Raw genomic sequence first — 24,557 nt, 5'->3', positions numbered from 1 at the left:
CTCACCACTCCGAAAGAACCGTTTCTTTCAAAGTTCTATGGTTTATTTGAGATATCCAATGAGTCCTGTGATACTTTCTAGTTTTTTCGCATATTATATAACTTGATATTTCTGGCATCAACCAACGAAACTAACCAGAAAGCTCAATACACTTAGTCAACAGTGAAAAAAGCCTGCCGATGTATGTCAACCCGGAGTTGTATACATATATTATGCATTGTTTGAGGAAACAACCTACCAAACTATTTTAAAGAGAGCCTTTAATTTACATTATAATCGTTCCACGTCACACCAAGATCTTGTAATAAAGCAATGTTTATTAAATGAAACATTTCCGGCCTGAAGAAAGATCTCTTGACAACATGGAGGCGTTTGTTACGCCAATGTGTAACATCTATGTATATGATTAACTTTTCACGCGGCCTTTAAAGACAATCGATGGCTGTCACTTACAACTCTGTTGTAGACTACGAGTAGTCCCTCTTTCGCTTAGTACGTCGTGCGTGGTGCGAAAGAAAACCGCGAGAAAAAAATGGTCGCGCGAACTCCTCAAGCGGTCATTTTTTCCTCGCGTTCTATTTACGGTCTCGCCCGACGGACTAAGCGAAAGAGGGACTACTCGTAGTCTAACTCTGTTGTTTTAACTCGTTCTAGGTACTAGAACTACCTTCGATGGGGTTGAATTGGAGCAATTTTATGTTTACTATAGTTCGATGATAAGCACAGGTGGAGCATGGTCCAATTGCAGCTAGCTACGTTCTTATCATCGGATAGATTTGGTCGGTTTGTGGCAAGTCTGACTTTCAGACTGCTGCTACTGTAACTGTTAGAGCGGTTTTCATTTGAGTGTCGAAAAGCGATTGGTTTTGGATCAACTACGCTACACGATTAGTTAAAAAAACTCGCGCCACTTTTTCACCCAATCAGAAGTAAAACCAAAACCAATGGGGACCCACTCGCACGCGTTTTCCCGCGCTTTGCGGCAGGAACATGTAATTACTTCAATTCGAGTGTTCATTGGTTCAGTGGATTGTGTGTCCTTTGTGATTGGCTAGAGAGATTACTTTGACTTTGGTTTTAAGACACTCGATTTAAAACTGCTCTAAAACTATTACATAAATCGTTCGGTTGTTATTCATCGGAGAAGTAATAGTCTTTGTCATCTTCCTCTGACTCGTGATCTGAAGAAGGATGAACTTCAAACAAATCTGAGCTTAATGCAGGCAAACCACTGCTTGATGAAGATTTCTTTGGAGTGGATGTCCTCATCGGCTGAAAGATGAAAAGGCAGAAAACTTACAGCGTTGCAAAATGAACTTTGTCTTACTATTGATCCCAGACATCTGTCGAAATGGGTTTTCTGCAGGCCGTTTCACGCACCGTTGGTTTCGGCCGCGGATTCAAAACAAGCGATCACGTGACGGCAAACATCTCTTGGCTATAGCTTGCAGCACAGCTGTTGCAAATTCCTCAAAAGTACCAAGTTCGAGGCAAATCTTGTCCATGCCATAAATTTTACATTGTTCAAAGTTTTCTCTGTAACATATCTTGAATCCTATCTTGCTAGAAAGTGTGAAACTCAACAAACTTGCAGACAAACTGTGAAGTACCTTCCCCCACGGCAGGAGATTCACTAATCACACGATCATGAAATTCGCCATCCCGTGATCACTTTTTCTGAATCCGTAAATGAAACCAACGAGTGTAGTTTGCTTTTTCTTGCTATTTATTGTCTCAGGGGAAATTTCATTTTAAAAATCTGGCGTACTGTTGACTTTTGGGTCATTGAGATTTGGCTGCTTCTTGCAGATTGTAACTGTTCGTCAGATTCTTCCCTAGAAATGCTTACTTGTTTACTTGCTTTCCTTACAACAAAATGACGAAGCATCTTTCAATCAAGTATGAGGGAAATTTAATAAGGCAAGGTGAAAAGTAGGCCAAGGAAATCTTCCTTGTTCTCCTGTAAAGTTTACCTTTGATTTTTGCTTTCCAGGTATTTGTGTTCCTCGCTTCCCTTGTTGCATTCTGTAGATGTAGTGATCCATGTCTCTCCTATAGTAAAGTTAAGTGCAGCTACGTTTTAAATCACTGAAACATCACCACTAATCTGTCAAACCCTGCTTTGAGATTTTTCACTCTTTCCTCGATACATATTTTGGGAAATATTGATACCCAGTTTGCCAATGTTAAATCTGGCAAGTGTCATCATTATAAATTATAGCACAAAGTACAGATGGTAAAAAGCGAGAAGATGATCAATTCCAGTGTAGGAATTTGTTCCGCCTACAGGTTCATTTTTATGCAAATCAAGCTCATTTTTATATGTAAGGTTTTGCAGACTCGTTTTGAAAAAGAGGCGCAAGGTAACATGGAAATTGCCTGCTCGCTTGGCACATAACATGAATTGCATCAAATAAAATTCTCTGAATGCTTATCAATTGTTTTTAATGATTGGCAATACTTGCTGTTGTTACTGATTTGGTTTCATCAGTCAATCAGATGTACTGGGTAAAATGGACTTACCGGTTGACTTGCTGTAACAGACTGGGGCTCACGAACTCTGCACCAGGAGTCGCTGAAATGGACAAAGGACCCAGAGGACGGAATCTACTGCTCGGTGTGCGACTGCTGGGTGTCTTATATGAAGTACTGTCCACTGTTTCACCTTCATCGTCATCGTCATCGTCATCATCATCCCCTTCTTCATCGCTGCTGTGACTACTTAGATTAAATGGAAGCTGAAACCATAGCACACACAACACAGTGAATGCATTCGTCCATTAATACTTCACTCCATTATACTTGGCCAGGGCACTTCACTCTCAGTGTCTCTCTTCAACCATTTGTAGAAATGGATACTGGCAAATTTAATGCTGAGGGGTAACCCTGGGATGGACCAACCTCCCATCTAGGGGGAAGTAGAAATACTTGTAGTCACTTCAAGATAAAGAAATTGGAGAAAAACACTGGACTTATGGGCCACTTAGGTCATATGTATACCTTTAGATCTTTCTTCTTTTTAAATGGTGTTGAGTCAAAGATGTCATCCTCATAGTTGACATCTTGCTGCTCAAGTAGTTCTCGCAGCTCTCGTTTTCGCTTGATGGTCCCCACTCCACCCGTAACTGTCTTTACGTTTTGTTGCGAGGCAGCTAAAAAAAACCAAAACGTATGTATAACAAGGTCTGAGACAGTTTGAAACACAAAGCTAGTAGGGTGTTAACAACTGCATCGCAAAATGGAGGCTGGGTGCCTGTGATATCCAGGAGCTTCCACTATTGGCAGCCAGCTCCTAGATGGAGACTGCTCCCATGGCTGGCAAATCCTGGCAAGCCAGCCATGAGCCCCCACGCAGAAGGGAGAGCAAGCACCCGTCACACTGTGTGAACAGTGGAAAAGAGGGAGGGAAATGGGGGGGAGGGAGGAAGCCTTGAAGATGAGGTCCCATGAACTGCCACGCAAATAACACGCTAGCGCCTGTAACGCTAAACACACTTCAGTCAAAGAGCACATGGGATCTGGCGCATGCCCATGTATGAAACGCCGCTGACTCCAGACAACACTGGCGCTCTTTGTTGTTAACTCCGTTAAATTGCATTTAACTGCATGAAAAAGATTATATGCCAAATTTTGACTAGTTCAACTAGTTGACAAGGTCTACTGGGCCCCAGTTGTTTGAGGGGTGGATAACACTATCCACGGGATAAATTACTATCTAGTGGATAGCGTAGTTTGTTTTGCCAACAAGTATTATTGGCTGGAGAGCAATTTATCCAGTGTGTAGTATTATCCAGCCTTCGAACAACCATGGCCAGGACCAAAGCCATGTGTATCCATTCATATGCCTGCATTCTAATTCCTCGACTAGACAAAATGTTGGCCATTTGCCATATAATGTATTTCTGTATTGATAAGTTAATAAAGATGGTGAATTTTAAGCTCGGTAATGAAATGTGAAGGTGAATTAATCAACATGACATGAGCGTGGGACAAAGAAAAATTCTGAGTCCCCGACAGGAATCGAACCCATGACCTCCTGGATGCTGTGAAGTGCTTACATCACTACTGTATTGCTAGCTCTGCACATCAAATTGTCTTAATTACAGTGCAAGTCCTCATACTAGCAATTCCTAACCAAGGAAGATCTGGAATAGAAAAAGTTTTCTTAGCTTTCTGTGCATCATATGGCCATTTGCATTCAAAGCTGTAGACTAATAACCCGGGGGGGGGGGGGGTACTCCCAGAAAAATTTGGTGGGGGTGGTGTGTGGCCCGCTTCCCAAAACCCTTATCCTAGTTATGACTAAGATCTACAATTTTTCTCTACCCTTTTTATGACCAAACCAAAAATTTGATACCCTATTTATGACAATTGCAGCTGACACAGTTGCCCTAAACATAATATTTTTGAAGGGCTTTTGTTTATGGTCTAATCGATAATGATGAGATTAGCTTCTTCTAAAAAACATACCCAATTCAAGACTAGAGTACAAAAACCTTACCCTATTTAAGACCAAAACGGCCAAATTGATACCCTATTTATGACGAAAATGGCTGAAAAACCATATATAGCTATATATAGCCCATATAAGGGAGTGCCCCCCTTACCCCGGGACTAATAGTGAGTAAGTTGATAGACTAGAGTCAGATGGGGCAATAATGGGATCAAATGCACCTAAAGAGCATGTTAAACTGTTCTAGAAACATCTACAGCTGGGTGCTGTGAAGTGCTTACATCACTACTTTGAAGGAATTGCTTTTTTGTGGAGAGTGGAAAAAATTCTCAGAACGTGGTTGATCAACTACAAACTTAGCGTTATGAAGTCAAGTTTGAGATCTGAACCCCATACATAGAAGCAAGAAACAATAGATAGTAGATTGTCCCACACGTTTGTCTTATTATGATAATAAGTTACCTGGAATTATGGGCCTTAAGTAAGAGCAAAGGGCTACAAGTACATTGTACTTTGCATGCTCTGCATGCCTACTATGCCAGGTAATCACGGCCATCAAGAGACATGAAGAGTACCTTTCTGTCCTGGATTCTTCTTCTCCTTAGTAGAACCTTTCTTCACTGCTTGGTCCTTCTTACTGGAAACAACAATCTGCCCCTGATGATGGAACTGACATTCCTCAGCAGTTCGTGTGCCCACTTTACTGGAAACTTTTTGCCAAAACATTGGAGTGTTGCCAGGTATCGTGTACAGTGCTCTATAGAAAGAAAAAGGGAAGAACCATTTCAAAAATAAAAAATTCTAGATTAATGAAAGATTTGATGATCGAGTATTCTAATGAATGTGATATACATGTAGGAAAGCTGCTGCAAATAGGTAAGCTTTTCATTGGAAATTATGGCAGTATTGTCTTATTGTCTTACTTGAAAAGCTGTGTATCTAGGTTTGGGTGGTCTTTGTGTTTTGTTGTTCTTGGACAAGACACATAAGAACAATTTGACAAGAGTTTCTCCACATATAGATATCAATTATTGTTTGACTTTGCAAGAAACTGTCAGCCATAGGGATTTTCAGATTAAAGTACCATGTATGAGTACAAGAACGATAATTATGACTTTCAGTTTGTTTTAATCCAATCTTGTTTTCTGAACTTTTGTTCCTTCCTCTCACTGACCAATAGTAACAGAGGTACTGGCAACAAGATTGCATAACATGCGATGGTTATTAAGTATGAACACTGAGTTCATACATGTACTTCGATCTGAAGGCACCTAATAATGAAAGTTCTCCTCTACAGCCGTGTTAAATCTGCACATAATCAGACAATCACAATACATACTCATTCAATTTTTTAATCTCTTCATCTGTCCAAGGCACCTCATCAGACATCTCATCTTGTCTCTTTTTGTTCTTTTTATTTGCCGGCTGCTTAAAAACTTTCAAGGCTTGCATCCTGCTCGAGGCCCTTTCACTATCAGATCCAGTTTTTGCTTTCCTGTTAGAAGAACCAGGTTCAACTCTAAAGTTGTTTTCTACTGTAATTTGATCCTCTACATTTTTCTGAGCAGCTTTCGCACTTCTTGGATGGACTTGTCCTTTTTTCGATTGCAAGCTAGAAGTTCCATCAGAGTCCTCTTCAGAAGATTGAGAACTTGTTTCTTTTGTGAGCTCGTTTATTCTTTTGTGGACAAGCCTTTTCACAAGATTTCTTCTTTTCGTAGTTGCTTTGGTCACCTTTCCTGAATCTCCAGCATTATCTGATTTTTCATCACAGGAAGACAACTTGGCTTCACTGTCTGAGGTTTTAATGATGTTACCCCTTGGCACAGTTTGCCTCTGACTATTCTCACGTCGTCTGTCTACCTGTGAATCCCCAGACTCAAAATCCGTATTTGAATCCACTGTGGAATCTACCTCTGTGTTGCTACGTTTACTTTTGCGAGATCTTAAAACTCGTTTAGGTGGTGATGGAATGGTTGAAGCTGTTTGTTCAACAACCTCACTCTCACTGTCTGTGCATGGCTTTGAGTAAAATTTCCTTTTGTCAAGGTTTTGACCTTCTTCAACAACAGAATTTGCTGATTTATTCTTCCCTTCAACACTGACGTGTATTTGAAGTTCATCTTCACTGGTCATTTCATGCTCTTGAGGTTGTACCTCTCTTACACTGCACCTTTGCATTAAATCACTTTTCCTTATGCTCTTTGTTGTCCTATTTTCTTTAACTTTGTTCATATTAGCACCATTTCCTTCACTGACTGCTTGCTTCTTTGGACTACTTTTCTGCATGATCTGGTTTTCGTCTGGAGTTTTCTTTGGTGAAAAGAATAATGATGCCCTTGTACTTTCATCAGTGTCTCTCTCAGAGCTGTTGCTTAATGTAGCATTCGATGTCTTTTTTGGCTTTCTTTTTCTTGGCAATGAATCACTACTTTCACTGCCAGATACAGTCTTTTTCTGTTGCACAAGGGATCCCTTACTCTGAAAATAGAGAAAAAGAGAATAAACCAGAGATTCTCAATCAAAATGGTAAGGAAAGATCTTCATAGGGCCAAATGTTCCATATTGCCAGGCGTAACCCAATTGTTTCAGTAGCATGAAGCAGCTAGAGGTATTTCTACTCTCCTTCTGCCTCACCTTAAGAAAGATTAACAAAATTTCACAACATAGATTAACATAACAAAACCATAACATCGTAGGAGAGAGAAAAGGGTTAGATAATTGAAAATGTGAAAAAACAAGGATTAAAAAATCACAGAACAGTAAATTGTCACTGAAATTGTTTGCAACATGTAAACTGAAAAAAAGTCCCATTGATAGGAACCAGGGATAGATTAGCATGTCCCATCCAGGGAGAATGAATACTGCAGAAAACTGGAGTTACACATAAGCAATGGCATTGATTAGCTGTTAGCTATTGATGTCCTCTGATTCTCTAGATTACAATCAACACTCAACCTCAAGGGAGTTCTTTTAATTAATACTCTGTCTCCTAACTTGAAAAGAATCTTCATTTATGATTATTTTATTACATCAGGTTTTAGACACCAGCATGACCTTCCCCATGTATGATGATGGAAAGGATATTTTTGGTATTCAAACTGCCAAGGTAGATCCTCACATAAAAACAGGGGTTTCATTAAGGGTCGGGCACCATGCAAATTGACTGACTGGTTCAACCACTAGGAGGAAAGTTCATCTTATAAAGAAGTTCAGTTCAATAAGTTTTGCCCACATGTGAAAACCAGTTGCCCTGTTGCTGAAAACATTAATGAAACCCCTGCATGAAAATAAAAGGGTGATGTAGCAGCTGTCGTAAGGTCTCACATGAATGGCTTGCTACCCTTTGAAAGAAAAATAGAACAAACAACTGAAACAATGCCCCTAGCCCTAAAACAATAACAGCTGCTAACAATGAAGAGAATTACAAGCTTACAAGAGCTGCTACACCTCTGAAATAAAAGCCAAAAGGCTATCCTCACCTTTGGAGGAATCTTAATCTCTAGGTTATACATTGGAGAAAGGGATGTCCATTCCACTCCACCAGGGTCAATCGTTTCTAGGTTATGGTCTCTATCAGTAACGATGCGCTGTCCTCTCCACCAAGCTAAAGGCGGCTTCACCATGCGTCCACTCCTTGTTGTCTGGGTTTGGAAATATTGAACAGAAATGAACAGATATAGCCCTTATAAAGAACTTTGACTTACAGTGAGATTTTAGATTACAATCTGTTTTCACTTTTCCATCTGTTCTCAGGCATTAAATCATCCATTCTACTGTAAAAATTAGTCTTCTTCCATCAGATCCCTTGTTTGGAATATGAAAATCCTTTTAAAAGCTTAGATCAACAACAGAAACTTAGGTAGTAATCAAGATTCTGAAGGAATTGATTTCAACTTAGGTAGCTTGACAGTGGTCTCTATTAAATTTCACACAGCTTGGAAAGTTTCTCCATTAATTGATTGGTTTCTTAAATTGAAAGGGATGTCCAATGGTCAGAGGTTACTTCCATGCCACTTACAGATCTCAAGCAAAACAAGTTATCCATTACACCTTTGTATAAACTATTTCCTGAAGTGTTATCAAAAAGTTGATTGTGAAACATGTACAGTACATAGGTTGCATTCAATACAGTCAATACAAGCTCTTAACCTAATGTAGCATCTCTGTAATACCTGTAAGGTTATGAAAGGAAAAAAATTTGCAGCTATTATAAGTACCTTGACTTCCACCTCCTTTGGAAGTTGTCTGTTCTCTGGGGTTGTGAATGCTAAAATTGGAAAATAAAAAAGTATACATTCAATAATTTACTGGGGAAAAAATATAACACTACTGTCAGGGGTAAAATGTACCTGCAGTTTTGTTCTTTTTCTTGGTCCTGGACTCCGTAGGAGTGTGAGTTTTGACAGCAGAATTTTCCCCTCCTTTAGGGACTTTCTTGCTCCTCTTTCCTGGCTGTTCTTGAATTTGATTCCCATCCTCGCTTTCAGAGCTGAAATTTGCAATGTGTAATATGTTTTAAAAGTTCCAATCAGTTTTAGTTATACAGATGTCAAAGTGATAAAGGTGAAATTGGCTATCAGTCCTTCATTACCAGTATGTTTATATACATATGCATCTACGTAGCTACTGCAGATTTTATTATAAATTGTCTTCCAAAAATTGCAATATTTAGAGAGGAAGCCACATCAGCCTGAGCTGGTCTCTATCCTGGTTAAATTGGAATTTGGAGACGTTGGTTCTTTTGGAGATAGGAAAACCCTCGGATCAAGGCAAGAACCAACAACAAACTCAATCCATATATGGCTTCAGGCAGGAATCGAACCCAGGCCATGTTGTTGGGAGGTAAATGATCACACCACTGTGCCATCCCTGTTCCCATAAGTATCTAAAAAACATTGGATTTCCTTACTTTGTACCAAACCATTTTTTAAGTTTCTCCAACTTATAAAGTAATGAGTAAAGTCACATGCCCAAAACAGGAAATTTGGCTTCACTGTTGCTGATAATAATAACAATAAATAATAACAAGAGCAAACTTGTTGTATGATAAGAAATAACACGCAAACTGCGGTGATAAACATGGCAATAAAACGCACGTTAAAAAACAAAGTTCATTTACTTGACGTTTCATATGTTTCAACATGCATCTTCAGAAGTGACCGTTAGGAATAGAAGTAACAACTAAATTTCAATTTAAAATAAGTAACTAATTAACAATTACAATGACAGAAGCTGAGAAAAATTTGCATATAAACAATGCAAACTAATAAAGACAAAGCTTTTTGCTGCTTACATTATCATTTAGAGCGGGTTTTAATTCCCTTATTAGCAGAATCTCTTTTAATCGTGATCAATTTAAAATGTTCAGTTTTCCTGTCATGCAATCTACGTTTTGTTTTTCCAATGTTGCAGCTTGAACAAAATTATTTAATTTTTCCAGTTGCACGCTCTGCACAGACCCAGTAAAGCTATTTAACACCCTCAGTGTGGAGCCATTCCATGTTAGTATCCCACTGTCACTAACTGTAAGTATTGGTGACCCTATGAACCCCCCCCCCCCACCCCTTTCTCCACCAGTACAAAACCAGCAAAGCTATTCAACAGCCCCATTCCCTCAGTGTTAGACCATTTCATGTTAGCATCCCCCTGTAAGTAGCTGTAATTATTGATGACCCTGTGATCCCATGACTCAAGGACATTATAACATCACTTAGGGAAAAGTCATTTATGGACCATAAGTCAGAAATTGAATGCTACTTTTGAGAAGGAATTACTGATTTGTGTGCTGCTCATTTTTGGAGTTTGATGATTAGTTAAAAAAGGTTGACTACTAACCTGCTTTGAGAATTGAAAAAATCAGATACAAGGGAAAGCCAGTTGTGAGGAAAGCCGTTCTTGAATGCATTGACAAATTCAGGAGGAAATCCTACAAAAAGTATTGAATTTTATTTAACAACTGCATCAAGCTGTATGGAAGATGGGGGCCTGGGATGTCAGGGGCCTCCACTGTGATCAGCTGGCCCCTAAACAGTAAAACACTGCCATGGCTGGCAATCCGGCTGCAACCCAGCCAGAGCCCCCAAACTTGTCACACTGAAATAACAGTGGAAAAGGGATGGAAGGGAGGGGCAGAAGAAGACAAGGCAAAATAACAAGGAGCGCCACCGAAAAACTCAACTACCCCACGCCTAAGCACGCTACTCCAATGGGGTGTACTACACCTGTGCTAACATCCAGGAATCACTGACCACCTGATGAATGCCAGCTTCTCTTCGTTGTTTTAGTTACATTGCAGTTAACTGCATTAAAATCATAGGTACATTATGTATAAACGTTGTTATAGTTACTCTACAAATTCTGCAAGTGGTTTTGATTAGTCAGGAATCAAGTGCAAAGATCTTATTATTGTTACCTTGTTGCAGGGTGACCTTTTCATTCACAGGTCCTACCAGCTTGTAGTGAGATCCACTCTTAGTCTGAACACACCTTGAGTTTAATCTGGAGACTATAGCTGTGCTATGCCACAACTCACCCTCTGGATCCTCACTGAAGAACAAAAGGTTAGGGTTTAACTGATCCCAATCCAACAGATTTTGGGAGATAAATATCATATTGTGATGGTCAGTATGCCAGACTACAGATCACAGGATCTAGGTTCAAGCCTGGCAGAGGTCACTGTGTTGTGTTCTTGGAGAACACACCTTACTCTCACAGTGCCTCCTTCAATCCAGGTGTCTGAATAAGGACAAAATTTAATGCTGGGAAGAAAACCCTGTGATGTGCTATCTTTCCATCTAGCCTGGGAAGGAGAAAAACTCAGAGAATTTTGATTTCAGTTTTGCTATGTTTTGGTACATTTGTCAGTTTATATTGTTTGAACTTCTGTTTTGAGTTTGATAATCTCAAACTACGCAAAACAAAAGCAGTGAAAAACATTCTTACTTTAAACAAGAAAACCAAATACTTAGGTTAACATTTAGTCCTGTGTTAACCGGCTTTCACACAATCTGGCCCTGATGCTTCTTACAACTATGATTTCCCCAGGACAAAGTGACCAGGAGTATTTTCACTTTAGCTTTGCAGAGGGGATGTCAGCCGATTGCAAGTACTACCTCACTACTGGAGTATTTTGTCTGGTTGCCAGAAAATAAGTTTGCCAGTATTCATTTATATTCCTGGGAAAGGAGAGGCCTGGCTTTAACTACACTGGAATCATGATTTTTCGAGCCTCCAAGGGAAACAAAAATTGGTTTAAAAAATCGGAGAGTTCGAGAAGTCGGGGGTAAAATTAAAATTCAAGTTATCAGGAGGTTTGAAAAAATGAGGGTTCAAGAAATTGGGATTCCACTTTAGTAACACAGATTCCTAAATAAATAATGCGATACATGAACTATACCTACCACCGAAGAACGTAAAGTCAATATAATTGCACACGTACAAAAGTGTGTAAAATAAAATTGAATGATCAACAGTCAAATGCCCTTTGAGTTACCCTAAATCAAACCAAATGTTGAGGAATTATTTACCAAAGGAATTCATTTTGAATGCAGTTGAAAGCCAGTTAATAGGATACTGTGCAAACTAGGGACTGGCTGCCTATAGTAGAGGCTCTTAATAATTCAAGCCCCCATGATGCAGCTGTTAATATTTAATTTATCATGACATTTGGCTATGGAAACCTGAAACACAACATCACCATACTACTACAGCAATCTCATGTGGATTTTCTTGAAAAGGATTCCCCAGGCAAGTAAATTGAACATACAGTATAAATGTACATAACTGGTTAAGTCTTATCATGTTAGGATACAAACAACTTTCTAATCACCTTCTCTGTCCTTCGACAATGACTCCCATATGTGTGCGAGTCTTCAATGCTTTTATAGACCAGTAGCTAAGGCTGTAAGTCTTGGAGGTCTTGTGCACGGCCTACATCATTAAAACAAATCACACAAAATGCTAGCATCAAAGAAACACTTGTTGCTTGTGAAGATGAGCAAACTAAAGTTTAAGCTAGAATAGTGGAAAATATTAAACATTGATCAAGGGGCAGAAGGATAAAATATACCTAGATGATACCAGGGTTGTAGCTAAGAAAATAGTCTTCCAGGTAAGATTTTCATTGAGCCGGTCACCATTTATCACCTGGAACAAATTTTTCAACCCCAATCTTTCACAATGCCCTGAACCTAAAAACCACTTCCTTATCATTTACTGAGTGATTGCCCACCAAAATTCTGCTGGTGATCTCAGCTGGCAAATTTAGCTGGCAGCCAGGGCTTAGCGATAACCCTGTGGTACTCTTAAAAATACATGTAAGCTAAAAACTGTTCAATACAGTCTGATCTTGTCTAACCTGACTGTGTTCCTTGTCTGAAGATGTTGAAGAATGTGAAGTCTCCATTTTATTTGCTCCTTTAGTCTCTGGTTTTTCTTGGCTGTCAACTTCTATTTGTCTTGTTCTTGTAACACCTCCAGTCTGATTTACAGATATTTCACTGCTTTTAGGAGTTTCATTCGTTCTTCTAGTATCTGGTTTTTCTTGGCTGTCAGCTTCTCTTTTTCTTGTTCTTGTAACACGTCCTGTCTGCTCCACGGAAAATTCTTTGCTCTTAGGCGTGGCACTGTTACTGTTGTCATGACGCCCACCACCATCATCATCATCATCAACTTGCACATCCTCTGTCATGACATCTATTTCCTCGTCGCTACTATTACTTTCAAATGACATGTGCACCTCTTCTCCTTCATTGACAGTTCGATCTCCAGCAGCATTATTAACATCACTCACACTTATTGGTGTTCTTCCTTCTTTCACTGAGGTTACTGTACCACCCCTGTTCCTCACATCTGTAAATGCACCCTCACTACTCCCTCCAGAATCACTTTGCAAATCAGTAAATCCAGAGTCCCTACTTGTTGCCTGTAACAAAGCATTTGGCTCTGCTTTGTTCTGTGGTTTGCTCAGTGGGATAGCGGAATCATCTTCCAGTCTGCTTAGGACCATCTGGACTTTCTGCTTAATTGCACTGTCATTCACCGAGGGCTTAAATGGACTCACTTGAAAGTCCTTATCTTTCAAGAACTCAGTGAATGCTCTTGGTTTTCCTAAACTCATCGATGGATCAGACAGTCCTGAACAAGCAATTGAACTATGAGAGGTTTTACTATGAAAGAATTCAGCCATGTTGACCACTTCATCAAAACCTGCCACACTTCTTGATGTAGATAACTTTTGTGGCGTCCCCCGTTGTAAATTAGAATCACTTTTTAATGCAGCAGACTTCTGCGGTGTTGGTCGGTATAAATCAGGAACAATTTTCATTGGAGCCGACTTCTGTGGTGTTGGTTGCTGTTTTGTCTTTTCCAAAGAGGAATACAACTCCTGTAAAATATATCAGTGATTACAAGGTGTTTGTGGTGACAATACCAATATATTAATGACATAGTTATAAAGCCACGGGTTATTTGCAGTTCATGACTGTCATTTGAGTGATCAGGCAATATAACCAGCTTAGAAACAACATAAAACTTGGTATTGAGTTAGAACGTTGCAGAAATGTCAGACTGCTATGCTTTTCATAGAAAGTGTATAAAGTTCTGAGTCATCAGCAACCTGAGACCCATTCTATTTTATTGATCTTCAATGTGGATAGTAATTTTTTTTACTACAATCCTTTAACTTTTTGGCGTATCTTCGACATGAGTTTCACAGGGACTGCCCTTTAGCAGACTTTAGGGATATCGATGTATGTAATCATCTGGTGCTTTCCGATATGTGGAACCAGGCTTTAACCCTTCATAACAGCACATCTGAGCATATAGCTATAGATTTGCTATCAAAAATGGATAGGAACCATATAGGGTACCTACCCACCGAAAGGTAACGAATTAGCGCTGTCAAAACAGATGTTTTGAAATGATGTGGCCTGGAGTATCGATCATATATCGATGACAAAAGAATAATAATGAGTGATCGCAAAAGCTGGCGATTTAATTTCGTAACGTCTGCTATATTTCCACTCAAATCAAATGCATCTTCCAGTATGGAATTATTGACACCAGTCTTACAATACCTGAGCTCGGGGACTTGCCAGGAAAACCTGGTCAAAGCGACTACGGGTTTCGAAGGCATCTCCAATCGATGTCGTATTGTCCATAAGCGATGAGTTTTCTTGGTTAATACTCCTCTCGGTGGGAACTCTTCGTCGCATTGGAGACTTAAAACGCTCCAAATCATAAATTTTTCCTGTTTCAGTCAGGTCCATGACGCAAAAGTCAAAATAGTGGAATTTGACCTCATTTTATTGCTGGAAAGACATAAAGAACACAACTCCCGCCAAAACTACTAAAACATTACAACATCCGGGAATCTGGCCAGCGGCCGTGCATGGCAAGAGGAAGTTCGCTATGTATGATCACCTATTTGTGGCGACAAGGATCGGAGAGGTTTTACGATGCAGTCGGTGCTCACAAAATTTTTCTACGGAAAGCGTAAAACACAAGATTCTGAAACAACAGGTACGACTTTAACCATAAGCAAAGTTCCATTGCGGTGTCATTCATCGGATGCAGTTTAAACGATAAAGGATTGCGTTTAGCCACTTTGTAGTGCCTTCGATTGCATGCTACGATCGAAGACGCGATTAATTTTGCACCGTCAGGAATTGCAATTTACTGACTATGCAGTACAATCGGCAACCTAAAGCTCACGGTAATATAGAAACTAAAGGAAAGGAAAGCTAAGTAAATTGTTCTGTTATACAGAAGCAACAGAAAGCGGACTCAGATCACCTTGGAGTAAGTTTGATGATCTGCCTTTGGAAGAGAAACGGGAAGTTTACAAGTGTGGTTCAAAGTATGTGACTCTGAAGGACATCCAAACCTGGCCAGAATACAGACAGGAAAATTTGTATGCCATTTATAGAAAGAAAGGTGATAAAATGGTTTAATCAAGTTATTACGGTTCGTAATGAGAAAAATAGTGTGATATATAGCGGTATATAGAATGTAGTGTGGGAAGAGACAAGGACAAACAATAAAGCTTACGGGCACTTCTCATAAATTAACCTGGGACATACACCCAAACTCACAGCCAGACAGTGATACAACTTAGGGGGTTGGGGGTGCAGTTGAAGGAGCCCCTGCCTAGGGTTTTCATTGTAATAAAACATGTTTTGCATTCAGTAGATAACCTTAAGCATTTTATTGCTCTACAAGGTGACATATTTTTTGTTGATCATGGCATCATCTGGCGTCAGATGATGCCATTAAGTCTACCATCTTAGATCTGCCATCTTGGATTTCACTATTTTTGCAGAAAGTCAAGACATTTAATGTTAATTGATGGGGAATTGAATTAACCAAAAATGAGAATTACATGTAATCAATCAAGCAATCAAGCAATCAATCAATCTATCTATCTATCTGTCTTTGTTTGTAGAGGGCAATCTTTATTTATAGAGAGTGAAACATGTAATAGAATGTAGACAGGTACTAACTGGCAAAAACAAAGAATATTTCTGTCAAAAAACCCACTTGGCTTGACATGCCTGTCAAAATGTGGTCGCTTTGGCAATGTCAAATGACATGCATGGAATACAGTTGACAAAGTAAACCTTGGCAAGGGATGAATGAACAGCTACAGAAAGTTTTAGCATTACAGATTAAATCCTCTTACCAGAACTGTGAAAAATAAAGCTCTGGGAAAATGACATCCACCCCCTCTTCACCCCCCTAACCCTCCCCCCCCCCGCCCCCCACCCCCCGTGCCTTGGACAGTTGTATGTTATATTTTTTGCACTTCAGACTCTGATTATGGTATGCATATCCCATCAAGCAGTATCAAAAGTCAGATGCATTATATGCTGGACTTAAAGTATCAGTAAGGGGAAATTTTGCCATTTTGTATAATTTTACTTTTTTAAGCGATTGGATAAATCTTAAGGTAATCTTTAGATGAAAAAACTCAACAAAAATTTTATATCTGCCGCTAGTTATTGTGCGACAAAGATTTTTTGCATATTAATTACTTAATTGAGAGTTGACAAGTTCTGTCAAATGAATTGATCATCGAGGCAAGAAGTCACATAAGATCATGTTGAGTTGACCCGTGATTCATGCGCCATAATCAATGCCGGATGTCTTCGAAGAAGAAAAAGTAATTTTGCCTGTTTTCATCAGCTAAAGGAAGGCCAAAGAAGGCAAAAAACACTTTCGACAGTGAATGGGCTGGTAAATTAGCGGAAAGCGTCAAAGGGTCGGTTTACAACTAAGAAAAATTGTTGGATGAACTCGACAATGATCATGATCATGAAGCCAACAAGCAAGCTGAAATGAGTGCAAGCTGCACTAAAATGCTGTTAAAAATTAATTAATACTTAATTAATTAATTAAATAATATAGTAAATCAAAAGATAATTTCACGTTTACTAACCTTGGAATTCTGACTTCACGCATGAAAAAGCAGTTTATTCACTGGTGAATAATTTAATGGGCACTGTTGCGGGAAATTTGTACTGTTCAATGTTAACTATCACAGTCATATTGTTATACAGAAAGTTGATTCCTCTGCGGTGTCTCCCTTGGTGTGATAATCTCATAACACTTGGATGCCCCCGAATTTTAATTTTTTTTCTGTTTCTCAAAAGTAAAAAAATAGGTGAGTTGTACGTGCATTTCGAGTTCCAGGCCTGCAGTCCCTGGACCAAATTGGCTGAAATTTGGAGAGAATGTTGTCTGAACATTCGCCAACAAAACCATCTCTGCGAATTCTGATTATTCTTTTCATTAAAAAGTTATGCTTTTTTTCACGGGCAGTCCTGTTTTTTTTCCCTTTTCTAACTTTATCCTCTTGTAAAATAATAACAAACGCATGAGACACGGTTTTTGATGTCAATGTGTGAAGAAACGGATGCCATGTTAATCGTTTTCTCTGACCTAAATTTAGCGGGCATTTTCCTTGATTTATGGCTTCGTGAAGCTTTGTAAACATATTCACATTTTCTAAACACAGTAAATTTTTACTGTTTTAAACAGTTTGGGTCACAATCTGTAGTTATTAAGCTCCTAATAAATATATGGTTTATTTGGGTTTTTGTTAAAACCATGAACGCTAGAGCGGACCACACGCAGATGGTCAAGTGGGTTATACTGATACCTTAAAAGTTCCGTCTCTGAACAGGGAAGTAATTGATTTTTGTTCAGCTTTTTGCATAGATTTGCAATTGACTTGCAATTTTCTAAATATTCTTATTCATATGTCTTAATGAATTTTGTTGTTAGGCCAAAAACGTAAAGAACCAGCTTTCGGTGTTGATGAAAACCTGAATGAAAAAATTTCATTATGGCAGGGTGATATAACAACACTAGAAATCGATGCTATTGTGAACGCAGGTATGTTGTATGTTTATACTGATTAAACTTTTGCAGAAAAATACACTTATTTGTTGACATTGAAGGTGTGCATCTGCTAAGAACATAAAAAAATATTTTTTTCACATATTAATAATAATATTTTGTTATGTACATTTAATTATTAATGTCACTGCTGATGTTTTCAAAATTAGTCCTTCTCAACTGCTCAAGCTCTGTCTACTGTTACATTTATCCATTGAAAATTTGATGTGTAGTAGAGAAGTAATGGAAATTGTTCTTACAGAGTGATTAAATAATTTTTCTTTTGCTTGATTGTGAAATGTGCTTTTGTGTTTTCTTTTGCAGTACAAAACATGTTTAACTGTAGTTCAACATTATTTTTCTATTTTTCTCAGCAAACAACTCTCTTCTGGGTGGAGGTGGAGGTAAAAGGTTTTTTAATAAATTCTTAACTTAGAAACATCAGCTAGGAACAACAATGAAGACATTTTTAACTTCTTTCACCTTCATCCCTAACTTAGTCGTGTAACATCTACATCTACAAACTAAAGTTATCACGGTAACTTTAACATAAGAATAATGATAAAATAATGCTAGTTGAAATATCGAATGTATAATACTTAATACTAAAATACACATTTGTACTATGTAAATTTCTACTATAAATATTCTGCTCTGGTTTCGTGAGCACAAAGAAAGAGAGCATTGAAATCTTTTAATTACTTGACACTCAAAAAGGGCATGTTATATTGTATTACCCTAAGTTGCTTAACCTATATTGCAAGCTAACCATATCATGGTGAAAGTCTTGTATGTTAAGAGTGCCTTGTGCATAAGTAGTGGTGTTGTTTTTGTTAATTTTAGTTGATGGCTGTATCCACCGTGCAGCTGGTTCAACTCTTAGACAGGAGTGTGCAGCTCTTGATGGCTGTTCTACGGGGGATGCAAAAATCTCATCAGGTTAGTTCACCATATAGAAATGAAGTGGTTATTGACTGTCAGCTGATAGTAATCAAGAGTGAGCAAAACCATTGGCTGATACATAAAAACTCAAATTTTATATAAGGAAAATTAAGTATGTACAAGTAGCCTGAAATCTGAAACTAGTTAGTTGTTTTTAAAACATAAATACTTGTAAGTAAACAAAACTTCTGTGTGGTCAAAACTGATTTCCATAGATCATCCCTTTTTGTGTTTCTGACTGATAATTTTTTTCTGTTGTTACAGGACACAAGTTACCAGCCAAGTGTGAGTGCTGCATTGAAGATGTCTGTATATTTAAATGACGAAAAGAATCGATCGATAGATAGATGTTAATGATTTTGTTTTCTTTTTTCTGTGTGTGTGTGTGTGTTCATGTGTGCTGCCTGTAATATAAATGTGTTCTTAAGCAGAGAGTTGACAGTCACTATAGTTAACTAAAATGTACCGGTAGCTAGTAATAATGATTTTGTCTCTTGCATGTGTTGCGTTACTATAGATGTCATTCATACTGTTGGACCCATTGGAAAACAGGAAAAGCTTCTGAAGAGATGTTACAAGAGGTGCTTGGATTTGGTGGCAAAACACAACATCCGAACAGTGGTAAGAATACTATGATAATGTCACACTAGGGAGATGTTCCAACGAGAAATGGAACAAACAGAAAAGCCATCATTCAATGTTTACAAAGGAAATTAGAGAACAAGACTTACTTATTATTATATACTTTTACCACTAACTAACTACTACACATGTCCTGGCTGAGGAAATTTTGTTGTGTTCTTGGGCAAGACACTTTACCCTCACAATGCCTCTCTCCACTCAGGTGTATAAATGGGTACGGGCGAATTTAATGCTGGAGGTAACCCTGCGAGGAACTAGCATCCCATCCAGGGGGGAGTAGAAATACTCCTGGTCACTTCATGCTACAGAAACCAGGATAAGCTCCAGCCTGATGGGCCACTTGGCTCGTTTGCAGATTTAACCTTACTAATGGCATGCGAGAAAACTAGACTGATCCAGACTCTCATAAAATGGGACCTTCCCTTTTCCTCTCCCCTCTTTTTTTTTGTTACTTTTTGTAAATGCTTTTTCAATAATATTGTCCTCACTGACCAAGAGCTTGGAGCAGTCTACAAGAAAGCAGAGATGAGACTGAAACTAAAATCCAGCCTTGTCACACAATGTTCTGCTGAATAACATTTTGGAACTTATTGTTACAAAAGATGCATTGCAGAAGTAGTATTACATTTTTATGAACTTGACAAATCTTTTGTCAAAAATCTCTCTCTCCCTTGTTTAGGCATTCTGCTGTATTTCAACTGGTATTTATGGTAAGCAGTTACTTTTGCTGTTAAATTAGCCACATTTACGCAATCCCCAGCAAAGCACATATGTTGTAAGGGCTGTCTTTTTTTAGGGGGGGGGGGGGGGGCAGGAGATTCTCACTTGCACAAACATGCTGCAGAACTTATTTTAGTTTTCGCAGTCAAGATGCATGACTCATCCGAGATGGAAAATATCTTGTGTGAGATAAGTAGAACATCAAAGACGGAGTTGTTGTCATTAGCAATATTACAACATTACAATATGTGGAGTCAGACATAACTTGTTTGTTTGTTTGTTGTTTCTGACAGGTTATCCAATATATGACGCCTCCTGTGTAGCATTAAACACTGTGCGTAAATGGCTTGAGGAAAATGCCGACGTGGTATGCTTAGTCTAGAATATACTGTTTTCAAATCGTAGTGAGAGTCGTCATTAGGTTGAACTCCAGATCAAGCGGTCTGGGTCCCAGCACCGATCAGGGTTTCTGTGTTGTGTTCTTGGGTAAGACACTTAACACTCTATATCATCATCATCATCGTGATTATCATCTATTCTCAAACTCATTAATAATTCATCAAGTTAAACCAAAGAAAATCACAACCGTGAAGGAGGTTTGGATACCCGGTCTTAATTAGCATAGATTTTGACGATTTTGCTTCTCCGTTTACTCCTTAGTTTTTGTTTCGATTGAGAAGATATATCAAACACTCGAGACAGTGTTTCATCAGCTATCCAAACACCTCGAATTTCGTCAAAAATACTCCGCTGCGCGTCGTATTTTCAACTCTCTTCTCGATGTTTGGATATTCCGATGAAACACTGTCTCTCGTGTCTGATATATTACTTCTCATCACGCCAGTAGGTGCACAAGTCCGTTTAACACTCTACCCTGAAGTATAAATTGGTACCAGTGAATTGCTGGGCCAAGCTAAGAGCGAAATGCTGGGGCATGCCGATGTCATCCAGGGAGAGTATCAATACTTGTTGTCGCCTTATGCTTTGAAAATCTGGAGTTAAACTATCATCTGCAAAATTGACGTTCTGTCTCTAAAAACATTCCTGGCAGACTAAATTTTGCTTGCACGTTTATGCTATTCTTTATGATTTATGAAAGGTTTTATGCTACGTAAGTAAATAAAACACTTTTATGTTTCTCTTCAATATAGGTGGACCGAATTATCTTTTGTGTTTTTCTTGGCGAGGATTTGGACGTCTACAGGTATCTTCTTCCAAGGTATTTTCCTTCGGCAGACAAGTATGACCAAGAACCTAAAAGCATTGAGCAACAAGAGGATGCAAACGAGCTCGAGGAGGGAAATGCAGTGAAAGAAAAAGACAAAGATGAGTTGCAGGAATCAGAGGGCGAAGGGAAAGCCACGGAAAAGTCTAACAAAGAGGCTGACAAGTATGACCAAGAACCTGAAAGCATTGACCAGCAAGAGGATGCAAACGAGGAGGGAAATACAGTGAAAGAAAAAGACAAAGATGAGTTGCAGGAATCAGAGGGCGAAGGGAAAGCCACGGAAAACTCTAACAAAGAGGAAGAAGCAGCAGGTTGTTTGGGTTGTAGACTCCTAAACGTTGATGTTTTCTCAGTGCTTTGTAAGATAGCTCAAAACTGTTTCCAGTACTTTTCGACACGTAGACTTTGATGGGTCGTTATAACTACTCTTTATCAGCTGATGTACAAATCATGATATCAAACCACTGCTCAGTGATTGGTGAACACGTTGTTATCATTTTCGTGACACAATAGGTTACCATGGCAACAATATGACCTGCTAAAACACCCTTAATTTAAGTTTTATGCACTTATATCTCAAAAACAGCAAGGTGAAACCTTTTTTTATTATCGAATTTTGATTAGCAGGATAAGATGGAACTTTTGGCAAAGTTTTTTAAAAAATATGTACACTGAGTTCAGAGCCACCTTTAATTGTCGAAAATTGATAAGGATAAAGAGTGATTATAATGACCCATCAAAATCTACGTCTTGGAAAGTTCTGGAAACTGTTTTGAGCTACTATAGTGAAATTTCATCTGAAATTGTTTTGCAACCTTTACTGTTTGTTGCAGACGTCGAGATTGACGACGAGGAAATTAAACAAGGCGTTCCTGACCCACCTAAGCTTGAAGAGTTGTTAGATTCACAAGAAGAAGGTACAGAAGACGACAATGAGCTAGTTAACAAAAACCTTCCACCGGATGAAGCAGACTCAGACATGGGAGGAAAGCTCTTTGATACTAACGAGGAACGAAGCAATAACAAACCATGTGGCGATTGCACGATTTAAGAAAAGGATAATTTACAGTAATATAAAGATCTTATTATTAGAATAGAAAGGCCTCTCTCTTTGAACTAGGTCTCACAGTTAGAATGTTGCATCAGAATCTCAAAGATCATAAACGCGCCTGGAAATTAACGTGAATTTGAAAAATTGGGGTGATTTTTTTAAAATTTCTTTTACATTTTTCAAAAAACTTAGACAAGCCATGTCACTCCGATTTACCATAGTTGAACTTACTGAAGGAAAGAGTGAACAAATAACGACAGCGCAAAAGATAGGTCACCGACGAGCATCTCGAAGCTGGCAAAGTCACGATGCCATACGAAATTCATCTTAGGCAGCTTTCACCGTACGCCGGAGAAATTTGAAAACGCAGCTTTATTTCTGCGGTTAGACCACCGTCAGGAAAACGGAACTTTTCGAAAACGCTCTTCAAACCGGAGCAATTTGAAAGCGCCGGCTTTTCGATTTCCTGTGGACGGAAAACATGTTAAAAACAAAGCTTTTCGAAAACGATGTAGTTTTCCTCAAACACAAATCCAAAATGACTGGCGATTGTTGCGTATTTAAATTCCTCCGGCTTAGTGTGTACGGGGCCTCAGTTGTAATCGTCTTTGTCCATTTTCGGTGTATAATTGTTATTTCTTGGGTGTTTTTCTTCCATAACAAAGTATTATTTTAAGGCTTTCTCCAATTTATCTTATTTGTTTCGAACGTCACAAAAATGATTTGTCGTGACAAGTAAAAAATTGGTAAAATTTGTATTTAATTAGAACCAAACCGTTTTCTCTATTTGTCATACTTACCAGTAAATGTAGAGCCTACCCGGACGAAGATTCTTACCGAGGCAATATCAGAAAAAAGAACACTTCGTTTATATTTATTTATATTTTTTAGTGTAAATCTCTTGCAGGGGACCTAAAATTCAAAATAACTTGAAGCAAGTGCCTCGGTTCGCCTGCTACTAGCTACATGTTCGAAACGGATCTTTCTTTCCTTATACCGTTATGGACCTTTGTAGCTCGTATATTGAGCTATCTAGCTTGTTTTCGTGTTTTTTTATTTTGCACTGTTCTCAGGGCAGGAAAAAAATTGAAATCCGCTTGCCCAGTGGGCCAGTGCCCCCGCTTAAATCTTACTTGCCGTGTCGGCCAGAATGGAAATCAGAGGACAAACACGAACGAAGTATGCTTGGATTCCTAACTTATCCATGCTTTCAACCCAATGGTTAACTACTGATCTTGCAGTCTTAAGTTTTGAAATAGCTTCTGACTGGAAATCATCATTTATCAAGCTGACATTTTTATTCAGACTCACAAGACTACTGAGGCTAATTTCACTTGCCCACCGGCCACTGAACTTCTATTTTCACTTGCCCAAGAGCAAAATTTACTTGACCCTGGCAATCGGACCTTGGTTTTTTCCTGCCATGATTCTTTATTTTGTGTTTTCACCAACATTGACATTACTGAAACGTTGACAAGTGCAGACAGTACCAAGTTTCTATATTGTGGATGTATAATTTGTATTGATATTGATTTTCGAGTCGGGTGAACTGCCTTATAGAGACAGAGACTAGGGGTTCTCATTGAGAAGTGATTGCTGCCGTTAGTAGCGTGTTTGTATGTAAACATGACAATGGGAACTTCAACGGAAATATAACTAATTTATTTCTAAAACAACATGGTTACATGTACTTTGAATGTATAAAAGAGATACAATAAATAATGACTAGCTATGTCATTTTTTGGTTGAAGTGTTGATTCTTTGGGTTTATGCTTGTAAGAGTGAAAAAGGAACATATTGGTTTATTGAAACGCAACATGTAACGAACAACGGGCCTTAATCAAAACCTGCCTCAGTGAGCAAACTGGCCCTTCGCCACAAAATGAGCGATCAATGCGCCCCTGATAAAATTTACTGTAGTTTAAACAGTACTCGACATTGGTCTGCGAGGTTGCCACCTTCCGACTCGTTTATTGAAAGAGTGTCAGTATCAGGTACTATTTCATTAGTTAGAGCATGTAAATACACGCGATCTCCATGAAATAAGATAGCATCGATATCTGTTTGCGTCCAAGAGTCGACCGAATCCGATCGATTGAAAAGCAAAGCTGCAAGTGAAA

At 38.7% G+C, this 24,557-nt stretch overlaps 2 protein-coding genes across 2 annotated transcripts; one reads left to right on the top strand and one right to left on the bottom strand.

Moving 5' to 3' along the window:
* Nucleotides 1-17: 17 nt before the first annotated feature.
* On the bottom strand, nt 18-14,823 carry LOC110061085 (uncharacterized). Its single transcript, XM_020767909.2, has 14 exons — nt 14,533-14,823; nt 12,813-13,841; nt 12,285-12,385; nt 10,869-11,002; nt 10,292-10,382; nt 8,806-8,945; nt 8,674-8,723; nt 7,936-8,097; nt 5,793-6,934; nt 5,029-5,210; nt 3,001-3,152; nt 2,524-2,738; nt 1,974-2,052; nt 18-1,272 (listed from the first exon to the last, which is right to left on the bottom strand). Exons 1-14 carry the CDS (start codon nt 14,722-14,724, stop codon nt 1,132-1,134), a joined length of 3,810 nt encoding a protein of 1,269 aa, XP_020623568.2. The 5' UTR covers nt 14,725-14,823; the 3' UTR covers nt 18-1,131.
* Nucleotides 14,824-14,876: 53 nt separating this feature from the next.
* On the top strand, nt 14,877-24,187 carry LOC149110133 (ADP-ribose glycohydrolase MACROD1-like). The gene is made up of 11 exons (XM_089291369.1): nt 14,877-14,977; nt 15,224-15,391; nt 17,741-17,851; nt 18,229-18,258; nt 18,698-18,793; nt 19,061-19,081; nt 19,314-19,417; nt 20,118-20,148; nt 20,452-20,525; nt 21,310-21,697; nt 22,220-24,187. The coding sequence occupies exons 1-11, from the start codon at nt 14,914-14,916 to the stop codon at nt 22,435-22,437; spliced, it is 1,305 nt and encodes a 434-aa protein (XP_089147495.1). The 5' UTR covers nt 14,877-14,913; the 3' UTR covers nt 22,438-24,187.
* The last annotated feature ends 370 nt before the right edge of the window (nt 24,188-24,557 follow it).

This window comes from Orbicella faveolata, unplaced genomic scaffold (genome assembly GCF_042242905.1).
Source record: "Orbicella faveolata isolate gen_17 unplaced genomic scaffold, um_ofav_v1 contig_24, whole genome shotgun sequence".
Lineage (NCBI taxonomy): Eukaryota > Metazoa > Cnidaria > Anthozoa > Scleractinia > Merulinidae > Orbicella > Orbicella faveolata.
Note: the sequence above shows the minus strand (reverse complement) of the source record. Positions and strands in the feature narration are given on the sequence as shown.